The sequence below is a fragment of the Orycteropus afer genome, unplaced genomic scaffold (assembly GCF_000298275.1).
Source record: "Orycteropus afer afer isolate SDZICR_OR568_19922 unplaced genomic scaffold, OryAfe1.0 scaffold00744, whole genome shotgun sequence".
Lineage (NCBI taxonomy): Eukaryota > Metazoa > Chordata > Mammalia > Tubulidentata > Orycteropodidae > Orycteropus > Orycteropus afer.
In genome coordinates, this window is record NW_006922331.1 from 440,489 (window position 1) to 451,141 (window position 10,653).

Sequence of the window (10,653 nt, forward strand, 5' to 3'; positions counted from 1 at the left end):
ACAAAACTCAAAATCATTCGGGAAAAAAAAAAAAAAAAGCAGGGAACAGGTTTACCGGCCCGATGGAGCCTGGTGGAACCACTGAGTCTATGGCCCCTAGCTGCCCTCCAGGTCTGGAATTGAACACACACCTCTAGCTTCCAGCCAAGCAGTAGACAGGCATACTAGTTGAGCATTTATCTGAGGTAGATACACTCCTTGGAGAGAACAAGTAAGGAGAAAGAAGGGCTGCTCAGGCACAGGGAGACAGTTCAGGGGGTAGGAGTGCATGGAGGGATGGACACAGGGAAGCGGTACCTATGGGAGGAAGTGGGAGAGGAGATGTTGCATTGTGCTAAATTGTGGTCAATGTCATGAGACAAAGTGTATGTGATCTGCTGTATGGAAAGTGTATTTGCTCTGTAAATTTTCACCCAAATCATAATAAAAATAAAAATTAAAAAAAAACAACAACAAAGTTGGTTCCAACTCACAGTGACCCCGGGTGACAGCATTCAACTGTCCCGAAGGGTGTTCTAGACGCCATCTTTATGGGAGCAGATCTTCACATCTTTCTCCCGCAGAGCTGCTGGGTGGGTTTGAACCGCCCACCTTTCCATTAGCAGCTGAGTGCTCCTACCCTCAGATAAATCATTGGGAAATGGGTTCGCAGGATCTCCCAGCGTTCCTGTGACATTCTAGCATTCCTTCAGCCCGTTCTGGCTTGAGCATGCCTGGGAGACTTGAGACCAAACTGGACCCCAGAGCCCTGCCCGGGACAGTGCCAGCTCCCTGCCAGCCCCAGCAGGGGCATCACGGCAGGACAGCACCATCCCCTCAGGAAGGGCTCCAGAGGACCACGCAGGGAAGGCCGGCCATTCTGTGAGGCCACGCACCTTGTAATTTTTCCATTGGGAGTTGGCTGTTACTGACCCCACGGACAACGCGATCAGACCACTGGGACCCACAGGGAATTTCATTAATTTTCTGTTAATTTTCAGAAGCCGGTCTCCAGGCCCTTCTTTCTGGTGTCAGTCTGGACATTTTGCTGAAACACACTCAGCACAGAGCAGCGTGCAGACCTCTAGGGACAGACGGACGGTGATGGCTGTAGGTGAGGTGCACTGGCTGGGAATCAAACCCCGGTCCCCTGCGTGGGAGGCAAGGATTCTATTGCTGAGCCGCACCTGCCCCTTGTTGTGAGTGGGGGCCGGGTAACTGCAGATGAAGGCATTTCAGCCTGGATGTGTCCAGACGAGCCCAGTGTCCCAGACACCCACCCACACAGGTGCCCACCCGAGCCAGCCGCCAGCTCCCTTTCTCTGTTGGGTTCACAGGAACATAGACTCTCCCTCTAAGGATGCTGGGAAGGCGATGATGGCCAGGGGAGCCTTCCATACCCCTCCCCACACGAGGAGTTGGAGGGGTGCGTGAGCTCTGTGGGGTGAGCAGGGGCACCGCCTCCCCCCAAGGCTGCAGGGCCTCTCCCACAGAAGGCCTCTCTGGGGCACACGCAGGCGTTGGGATGCTGGGTAATCTGGGAGGATGGGAGCCTGAGGTGGCCCCTGGGTGGGTGGGCAGGGCGTCTGTCTGTCTGTTCCTTACACGCATACATGCACTCTCACACATGTATAATCAGCTCCTACCTACGGGCCTGGCTGTGGGGCAGGGAACGGAACGCAGACACCATTGTCCTCGGACAAGCTGAAAACACAGTGTGGCTCATTTTATTTATCTCAGGAAAAAAAAAAAACAAAAAAAAACCACTCCCTTCTGAAGGAAAGGAAGTTAGACGGGGACCTCTCCCCAGGCAGCTCGGGGTGACCCCGCATGGTCCCCCTGGACACTGCCGCCGCCCCCGGGGCATGGCCACTCTCCCCGCAGTTTCCTCCTTGGTTCCAGCTTCTTCTCCCCAAGACACAGCCCTGGACTGACGGGTGTGGGGCACACAGGGGCTCCGGGCAGTGGGGAGGGCTGCCACACAGGCCCCTACCCCTGCACCCCGTTAGCAGCAGGACCCATAGCAGACCTGGCAGCCAAGGAAAGGAATCATAAAATAAAAGGGGGTCCTTCACTCTGGAAGAACAATTACGTGCCACCTCTGGGATCCCAGAAAAGCCCGGGGTGCAGCATGTGGCAGGCAGGCAGGCAGGCAGTCCTGCGAGAGCCGCTTGGCAGCCCAGGCCAGTGCGCTTGCCACAGCTGCTGCGTAGCCAGGTGGCACCCACAGGTGTTGGGGGGCGGAGTCCTGCCAGAGCTGTGGCTGGCCCAGCTCGTCCCTTCTCTCGGGGGGCAGGGGCGGGACTCACAGAGCGCCTGCATGGCTCCCTTAAGTCCAAACTGGAGGTGGGGTGGCCCTCCTGCGGGGCTGGCACCCTCGTTTCCCCTCTCCCAGCTGCACCCAACGGACAAGGGTGTTGCCCTCTTTGAAAGCTGCAGGCTTGGCGGGTTCAGGACACGCCTGCTCCATCCTGGGCCAGCCCGGGGGACTGCAGGTGCGTCTCGGGGTGGCCCGCGTCCCCGTGGCGCTCCAGGGCCCCCCCTCCACTCACCAGCCCCAGGGTGTAGCCATTGGGCCTCCGCTCGGGCCGCGGGGCGCTGCCGTTGGCCCACACGCCCGGGGCGTGGCTGCTGAGATGCAGGGTGACGTCCCCGTCGCTGGAGCCGCTGGGGGGCGCCAGGGCGCGTGCGCTGCTGCCGCCCGCCTTGAGGGGATCCCCGCGCCGCAGGACGTGGCTGCTGATGATTTTGCGGAAGGTCTGGCGGAACTCGCGGATGCGGTAGGCGTAGATGAAGGGGTTGACCACGGAGTTGGTGTGGGACAGCACGATGGTCAGGTACATGAGCCAGGGCGGGGCGTGGGCGCACTCGGGGCAGAAGAAAGTGAAGCAGTTGATGACGTGCAGCGGCAGCCAGCAGAGAGCGAAGAGCCCCACGATGATGGCCAGCGACTTGGCCGCGTGCACCTCCTTCTGCAGCGTGGACGGCGCGCGCTCGCCGGGCGCCGGCTGGCCGTCCATCTGCTTCAGCTGCCGCCGCGCCGCCAGGAAGATGCGCAGGTAGACGGCCAGCATGAGCAGCAGCGGCAGCAGCACGCAGGCGAAGAAGTTGAAGTACACCATGTAGTTCATGGGGACCACGTCCTCGAAGAGGCAGGCCACCTGGCCCGCGCCGCAGGCCTGCGAGCGGTTCCGGCTCTCCTGAGGCTGCCCACAGCTGTTCATGCCCAGCATCGGGGTTAGGCCGATGGCAAAGGACAGCACCCAGCAGACCGCAATGATGCCCTTGGCACGTGCGCCCGTCACCAAGCCGTTGTACCTGAGAAAGGAGACCAGCGTCAGGGCCTGCGACCAGCCAGGCCGCCAGGCGAGAAGCCCACAGTGGCTGTCACGGCCCATCGGTCACCTTGGAGTTGGGTGGAGGCCTGCCTTCCTCACCCAGTGAAGGGCTGTGGACAGAAATTCCTGACTACCAGACCAATCTACTTCCGTAGCCGCCATACGGGCTCGGAAACCCAAGGAGGGGTCGCGATGAGTCGGGTCTGACTCGACGACCCGTAACAACAGCAACACCACCACCACCAGACAGGAGGGTGGGCCCAGCCTCACTGAATCAGCGTGGGCCAGGGCATCAGTGAAGGAGGGGCTGTTGTCCACATTGTTGTTGGTCAGCCAGAGCGTGGGGGGGGGGGTCCGCAGGGAGACTCGCTGGCTGGGGCAGGGAGGTCAGACCCAGCGATCATTCAGGCCCCATGCACTCATGCTCTTCTTCCCCACTGGAGAAGGCACAGGGGTGAGGGGCCTGGTAGTGGGGGGTTCTGAGCCAAATAGGACACCGCCTGTCCCCTCCAAACCCTCCCACAGCCTCCAGAAAGAACAGAGACACTGGCCTCTGGACGTCTATCTGTAGCGGTCCTGACACGCAAGAGATGTTTGTAGTGGGTCCTGGGGTCCAGACAGGGAAGGGAAGGAGCGAGCCGGGGCCACTCAGGGTCCCAGCAAGCCAGACAATACTCCAGCTCTGCGGGCATGAGACTGGCTTCCTGTCACAGACGCAGGCGGTGGCCTGTGTGCCGGCCAGGAGGAAGCCACCGGCCTACAGGACAGGGGCCACAGAGCCCATGAAAGGACCAGATGCGGGAATCATGTCTCCAAAACTCAAAATCATTTTCTAAAAAAGGCCAGGTTTGCTGGTCTGATAGAGTCTGGGGAGACCCCTGAGACGATGGCCCCTAGTCACCCTTCAAGCCTGGAACTGAACTCACTCCCGTGGCTTCCAGCCAAACAGCAGACAGGCACTTGGGGTGAACATTGACATCAGGTAGATAACACTCCTTGGAGCGATCAATCATGGGAGATCGGAAGGGCAGTGTTTGCACAGGGAGACAGCTCGGGGGGCGGGAGTGCATGGGAGGGAAGGACACAGGGAAGAGGTGACCACAGGGAAGAAGTGGGAAGACAGCTGTTACAGGGTAGGGATTGCAGTCAATGTCATGAAACAAAACATGTATGAACTGCTGTGTGGAACATTAATTTGCTCTGGAAACTTTCACCCATAAAACAATAACAATAATAAAAATAAATGTAAAAAGATAAATCAAAGGATGTTTCCCTGACTTAGGAAGGGGCAACCCTCTCCCTCCCTGGGGCACATCCTGCCCGCCCCAAGCTCTCCTCAGAGGGGGTGCCACCCAGCAAAGCGGATCCCCTCACAGGGCACCGGGCTGGGAGGGTGTGGCTGTGTGCGTACACACTGCCGGCCGGGGACAGGAGCACACGGGGGTCGGGTGGGGTCCAGCCGATTCCACCTCCTGGCGGGTGACCCCCATGTATGCAGAGAACAGCCCCATAGGGTTGTTAGGGCAGTGAGTGGCCTTTCAGAAACACATTGGCAGGACTGCCTTCCCACCTGCCTTTGGCTGGGTTCGAACTGCCAACCTTTTGGGAGACGGTTGAGCGATTACTTATTTGTTCTCCTGAATCCCAGATCCTTTTATTTATTTACATTTATTTTTTTATGGGTGAAAGTTTCCAGAGCAAATTAAACCATGATGGGAATCATCCATGTGTCTGTGGGCTGCAAACAGGTGCCTGCAAAGGTCAGGCGTGGGGAGAAGGCTGAGACGGTGACTGGTGCAGGAGGTCGACACAGCTCCCGGCCGCCAGGCCAGGCGTGTACCAGGGCTGCCCCACCTCAGCAGAGGCCAGGAGGCCCACTCTGGGCATTTCTAAATCCTGTCAACTAATTCAGATTACGAAAACAACCCGGTGGCTTCTGACCTCTTCTCTAGTCTAAAAAACAGAAAACCAAACTCACTGCCGTTGAGTCAGACCTGACTCATAGCGACCCCTCCTTGGGTTTCTGAGGAGGTATCACTACGGAAGTAGATTGCCCAACCTTCCTTCCGAGGAGTGGTTGGTGGGTTTGAACCACCAGCCTTCCTTCTGGTTAGCAGTCAAGTGGCTTAGGCACTATGCCACCAGAGCTTTTCCAGGTGGGCGAACTGAGACCCCAGCAGAGGAAAGGGCTGGCCATAGACTCGGCCAAGGTTAAGTGTCACGTCTATCTTAGTTCTGAATCCAAACAGGCTCTTCTTGGAGTGTTGCACTCGCTCAATAGCAGGTCCCCCAGTGGCTCAAACACGTTCTGTTCAACTACCAACATAAACCCAAGCCATGATATTTCCAGTCGCCTCGTATGCATGTGAGAGCTGGACAATGAATAAGGAAGACTGAAGAAGAGTTGATGCTTTTGAGCTGTGGTGTTGGTGAAGAATGCTGAAAGTCCCACGGACAGCTAAAAGGACTAACATCTGTCCTGGAGGAAGTGTAGCCAGAATGCTCCTTGGAAGCGACAATGGCCAGACTTCATCTCACCTTCTTTGGTCATGTTGTTAGAAGGGACCATTCCCTGGAGAAGAATGTCATGCTTGGTAAGGTGGAGGGTCAATGAAAGAGAGGGAGGCCTTCAACAGGATGGACCGGCACCATGGCTGCAACGATGGGCTCAGGCATAGCAAGGACTGGGAGGCTGGCTCAGGCCATGCAGTGTGTAGCTCTCTTGTACGCAGGGTCGCTGTGTCCTGGAGATGAGTTGACAGCCCCTATCAACAACCACCGCCCACCTGAAGGTCGATGGTTTGAACCTACCCAGTGGCTCTGCGTCGAAAAGACCCAGCGATCTGCTCCTATAAAGATTATGGCCACGACACCCCCAGGGAGCAGTTTGACCCTGCAACACAGGAGGTCCCCACGACTCAGACTGTGGCGCTGAACAGCTGAGTTGTTGTGACATTTCCCTGCGAAACGCCCCGGGACCTGGTCGTGGTCCTGCTGCAGGCCTGTTACACCATGTCTGTCCCTCTGCTCTGCCCCCTGGAAGCCCAGTTTCCTCCTTTGTAACACGAGGCCAAGAATCCCTGGTCGTGGCTGAGTGGGAAAGGGGTGGGTGGGAATGACAGAGGGCTGTCTGTTATCGGTGCAGTGGTTAAAGCACTGGGCTGCTAACCCAAACACTGGCAGCTTGAACCCACCAGCCGCCCCATGGGAGAAAGATGTACATTAGCCCACCTCAGAGAAACCCTGGGTTCCACTCTGTCCTCAAGGGGCGCTGTGGGTCAGAATCAACTCCACGGCAGTGGGTGTGGTTTGGGCTCTGCTTCTGTGAAGACTGACAGCCTGGGAGACCCTGTGGGGCAGTTCCACTCTGTCCTCTAGGGGCGCTGTGGGTCAGAATCAACTCCACGGCAGTGGGTGTGGTTTGGGCTCTGCTTCTGTGAAGACTGACAGCCTGGGAGACCCTGTGGGGCAGTTCCACTCTGTCCTCTAGGGGCGCTGTGGGTCAGAATCAACTCCACAGCAGTGGGTTTTATGTGAAAGACTGGTGGCGTAGTGCCTAAGGCATCTGACTGCTAACCAGAAAGTTGGCGGTTCAAACCCACCAGCCACTCCTCGGAAGGAAGGTTGGGCGATCTACTTCCGTAAAGATTTACCACCTCAGAAACCCAAAGGGGGCTGGTTGCTGTAAGTCGGAATCGACTCAACGGCAGTGAGTTTGGTTTTTTTGTTTGGTACCTGCAAGGATTCCAGTGTGTCCTCCAGGGAGCTGGGAGTGGGGACAAGACCCAGGCCACTGTCGGAACTTTAGTTATAGCATGTGGAAGTGCTATGGGGGAGCTCTGGTAGCATAGTGCCTAAGGCACTTGACTGCTAACCAGAAGGCTGGCAGTTCAAACCCACCAGCCACTCCTCGGAAGCAAGGTTGGGCAATCTACTTCCGTAGTGATACTGCCTCGGAAACCCAAGGAGGGGTTGCTATGAGTCAAGTCCGACTCAACGGCACATAACAACAACAACAACAACAACAACAAGTGCTATGGATGGTTTTAAAAATAGACTAATCTTGTTATTTGAAAGAAAGTCTTTTAGGCTGTGACCCCTGGACCCAGCCACACAGGTCTGGAACTACAGCGTCCCTGAGCCCCCATGACTCACACAGTCCCACCTCGGCCTCCCGGGCTCATGGAGGCCCGTCCATCTGGAAGGGACGGAAGGCCACCCTGCACGACCCAGCTGCTGCGGGGCCCAGGGGGGTGACTGGAGGTCCTGGGCGGCACCCCCCATCCCGTCAGCAGAAGCCCTCTGGGTCCCAGCTCACAGGCTGCCCTTTCCCCAGGCTCTCCGTGACCCCACTGGGGGCTGAGGCTACAGCTGACGGTCCCTGGGACCGTAGGTGGCACTTCTCGTGCCCAGGCGCCAGCCCTGGGAGCTGTGATGCTGCACTCTGTCCCCTGCAGACAGAAGCCCAGCGCCACTCTGCTCTCCCTCACATTTCTGCGCCACCCTGGCCGTGCCCAGACTCTCTGGCCTTCCTCAGGACCTCTGCCCTGCAGATGCAGCCTCAGACACACTCGGACACGTCCCTGCAGGAACATGGATGCAGCCTCCTCCAGGAAGCCCTCTGTCCTAGCCCACCTCCTTCGACAGCACGGCCCCCAGGTCTTGTCCCCATGGCCAGGCCATTTCTCCGCACTCAACCTTTGCCCCAGCGCGGCCCTGCACCTTGGGGGTAAGAGGAGAGCTGGGCACAAGGGCAAGCTCCCTGTGTCTACACCCCTGCCTGGTGACCACAGGGCTGATGCAGAGACAGAAAGCCCCATCCCCACCCGGGTCTCTGTCTTGGGGACATTGAGCCTCACCCCCTGCCCTGGTGGGCTTCCTGCTCTCGGCCCCTTGCACTTGGGGAGAACAGACAAACTTTCCTGAGACGGGCTTCATGAAAGAAGGGCCAGTGTGCAGGGCAGCCGGGGTGAGGTGCCAGGCGTGAACAGAGGCAGAACAGGCACCGTGCCCCCCCCCCCCGAGAGCCAGGCACTCCACCTGGAGGTGCTGGGGGGCGAGTGGAGGGTGAGGGGTGCAGGCGCGACTCCAGCTCCAAGGCCCCGCTCATGCAGACTCAGCTCAAAAGACAGCTCTTTGAGGGCTCGGTTCCCACCCGGAGCACCCCACAAGCACCCTTCTGTCCACCCGCCCAGGGTCTGGAGGTCTAGGCCCAGAGGGACAGCGTGGCACGAAGCCTCAGGCCTCACAAGGCACGAGGCAAGCCTTCCTGTGAGGCTGGGCTCCCCGTGGGACACCCGGGTCCACACACCTGCCTGACCCCAGGCGAGACAAAGCCCTGCCCGTGACGGGCTCATCACCGTCCCTGTGCCCGTCACTGCCCGTCTGGCCTCCTCCCTCATCGTCCAGGCCTGACTAGGCAGAGCACAGTTGACCCAGGGTCTGGCTGGCAGGAGGGCATGTGGATGGGGTGTGGGCAGGCCACGGGGCGCTGAGCCCTGGCAGGCCCGGAAGAGCCTGAGGTCTACCCAGTTCTGCCACTCACACCTCTGAGCTGCAGGGACAGGTGTGTCCTGATAGTGCAGACACCAGAGGGGGACTTCAGCTCCCACAGTGTGTCTGCCTCTCCACGTCCCACAGCGTGGCCACCACGCGGCCACTCCCTCTCCTGACCGTCAGAAGGCAGGGGAAGGACAGAGGTCCTGGAGGCCGGACACAGCAGCCTGTCCTCTTCCAAGCCTCACACACACACCCCCAGGCCTGGGGTGGGCTCCAGTCCTGAGCTCTCTGTCTGCGAGGGTCCCCACCAACAGCCCCAACATTCACGAGGGTCTCCCCAGGCCTCCATGTTCTTAGCTGACCCCTGGCAAGCCTGGGCTCTGTGCTATGACCCTAGAGGAATGGCCACCGCCATGGGGCCATGTGTGGGGTCCCACAGCCCCCACCAGCCTCAGAAGGAGGGCCAGTGATCTGGGGGTCGGGCCACCGCTCCAGGGCTGCATATGGGGGCTGTCCCTCCTCCTCTGGTGGCGTTCCAGGCCTCTCCCTGCCCCCCTAGAGCCCAGGTGATGCGAAGGGGCTGCCGAGGTAGGTCTTGGGAGCCTGGAATCAGAGTGGGCGGCGGCCCAGTTTCTTCCGGGCTCTCATGTCAGCCCAATACCCACTGGGCGTGTGCTGTGAGAACCCCAGCTCCTCCCCATTTTCCACCCCAGGGGAGGAAGTAGTTCTCAGGGCTCCCTTGGGCTGCACACCCTAAGCTTCCCCTGCTCACGCCACCGCCGCTCCGGCTTCAGCCACAGGCAGGCCCGCCCCGTCTGGAGCTGTGTCACAGGGCCAGACGCTGAAGCCACTGCCCAAGGGCCTGACACAAGCAGGTGTTCTTTCTGGAATCTGTGGCCTGAGCAGGGAGGCCCTCCCGTGTGACCTCAGCCTTGGGGGATGGCCTCGATGACAAGAAACCCGCGTCCCCCATAGCACGCAGGGTCTCTGGGTAGCGGGCGGCCTGTGGGCCGAGAGAACGCTGTGGACTGTGGTCAGCTCTCGTCCCCCGCAGGGCCGCCCAGAGGAGCCAGGAAGGGGGGGGGGACAGGCTGCTGGCCCTGACGTCCTGTGGTTTCCAAGGTGCCTCACCCCACCCAGCCCTGTGTGCGCAGGGCAGCTCAGGCCCGCTGGCCACCCCGGCCACGCCGTGCACGTCTGCGAACGCAGGCAGCCTGGCCTCCACCCCCCGAGGGCCCGGCGCGCGCGGACCCGCCTGCCGGCGCTCACCGGAGCGGGATCCGGATGGCGATGTAGCGGTCAATCGCGATGGCCAGCAAGCTGAAGATGGAGCTCTGTGTGAGGACCAGCACGAAGCAGGCGATGAAGAGGCAGCCGTGGCAGGCGGCACAGAAGCCCGTGCTGATGGAGATGGCAAAGGGGATGGCCAGCACCCCCACGGCGATGTCGGCCGCCGCCAGCGACACCACGAAGTAGTTGGTGACGTTCTGCAGGTTGCTGTTGACGGACACGGCCCAGCACACCAGCACGTTGCCCACGATGGCCAGCACCGCGATGGCCAGCTCCACCGTGATGTACACCGAGGCGCCCATGGTGGACATGGCCGCTGGCGGGCAGGCTCAGCGAGGACGCGGGCCGCGCCAGCTCACGGTCCATAGCTGCGCCCGGTGCCCAGCCGCCCCCTCCTCACGGGAGCCGGTCACAGCCAACACGAAGCCGCCCGGGACCAGGCCCTTCCTGGGACGCTGGCAGCATCTCTGGGTCGTCTGGCTTCAGTCCCAGGGCACCTGCAGAGGAAGGTCCCATGAGCAGCTGAGCCCCCCAGGGCAGGGCCACA

General features: G+C 60.1%; 1 protein-coding gene across 1 annotated transcript; it reads right to left on the reverse strand.

Annotated features, from left to right (window-relative positions):
- Positions 1-2,429: 2,429 nt before the first annotated feature.
- On the reverse strand, positions 2,430-10,417 carry ADORA2A (adenosine A2a receptor). The gene is made up of 2 exons (XM_007957400.1): positions 10,086-10,417; positions 2,430-3,297 (listed from the first exon to the last, which is right to left on the reverse strand). Exons 1-2 carry the CDS (start codon positions 10,415-10,417, stop codon positions 2,430-2,432), a joined length of 1,200 nt encoding a protein of 399 aa, XP_007955591.1.
- Between the last annotated feature and the right edge of the window lie 236 nt (positions 10,418-10,653).

What these genes read in the sequence shown, in the direction of transcription:
- ADORA2A (XM_007957400.1), bottom strand. Translation starts at nt 10,417, where the DNA reads ATGTCCACCATGGGCGCCTCGGTGTACATCACGGTGGAGCTGGCCATC. An exon ending in GCCATCCGGATCCCGCTCCG is followed by an intron (nt 3,298 to 10,085) that starts GTGAGCGCCGGC and finishes CTCCTTTCTCAG; the next exon opens with GTACAACGGCTTGGTGACGG.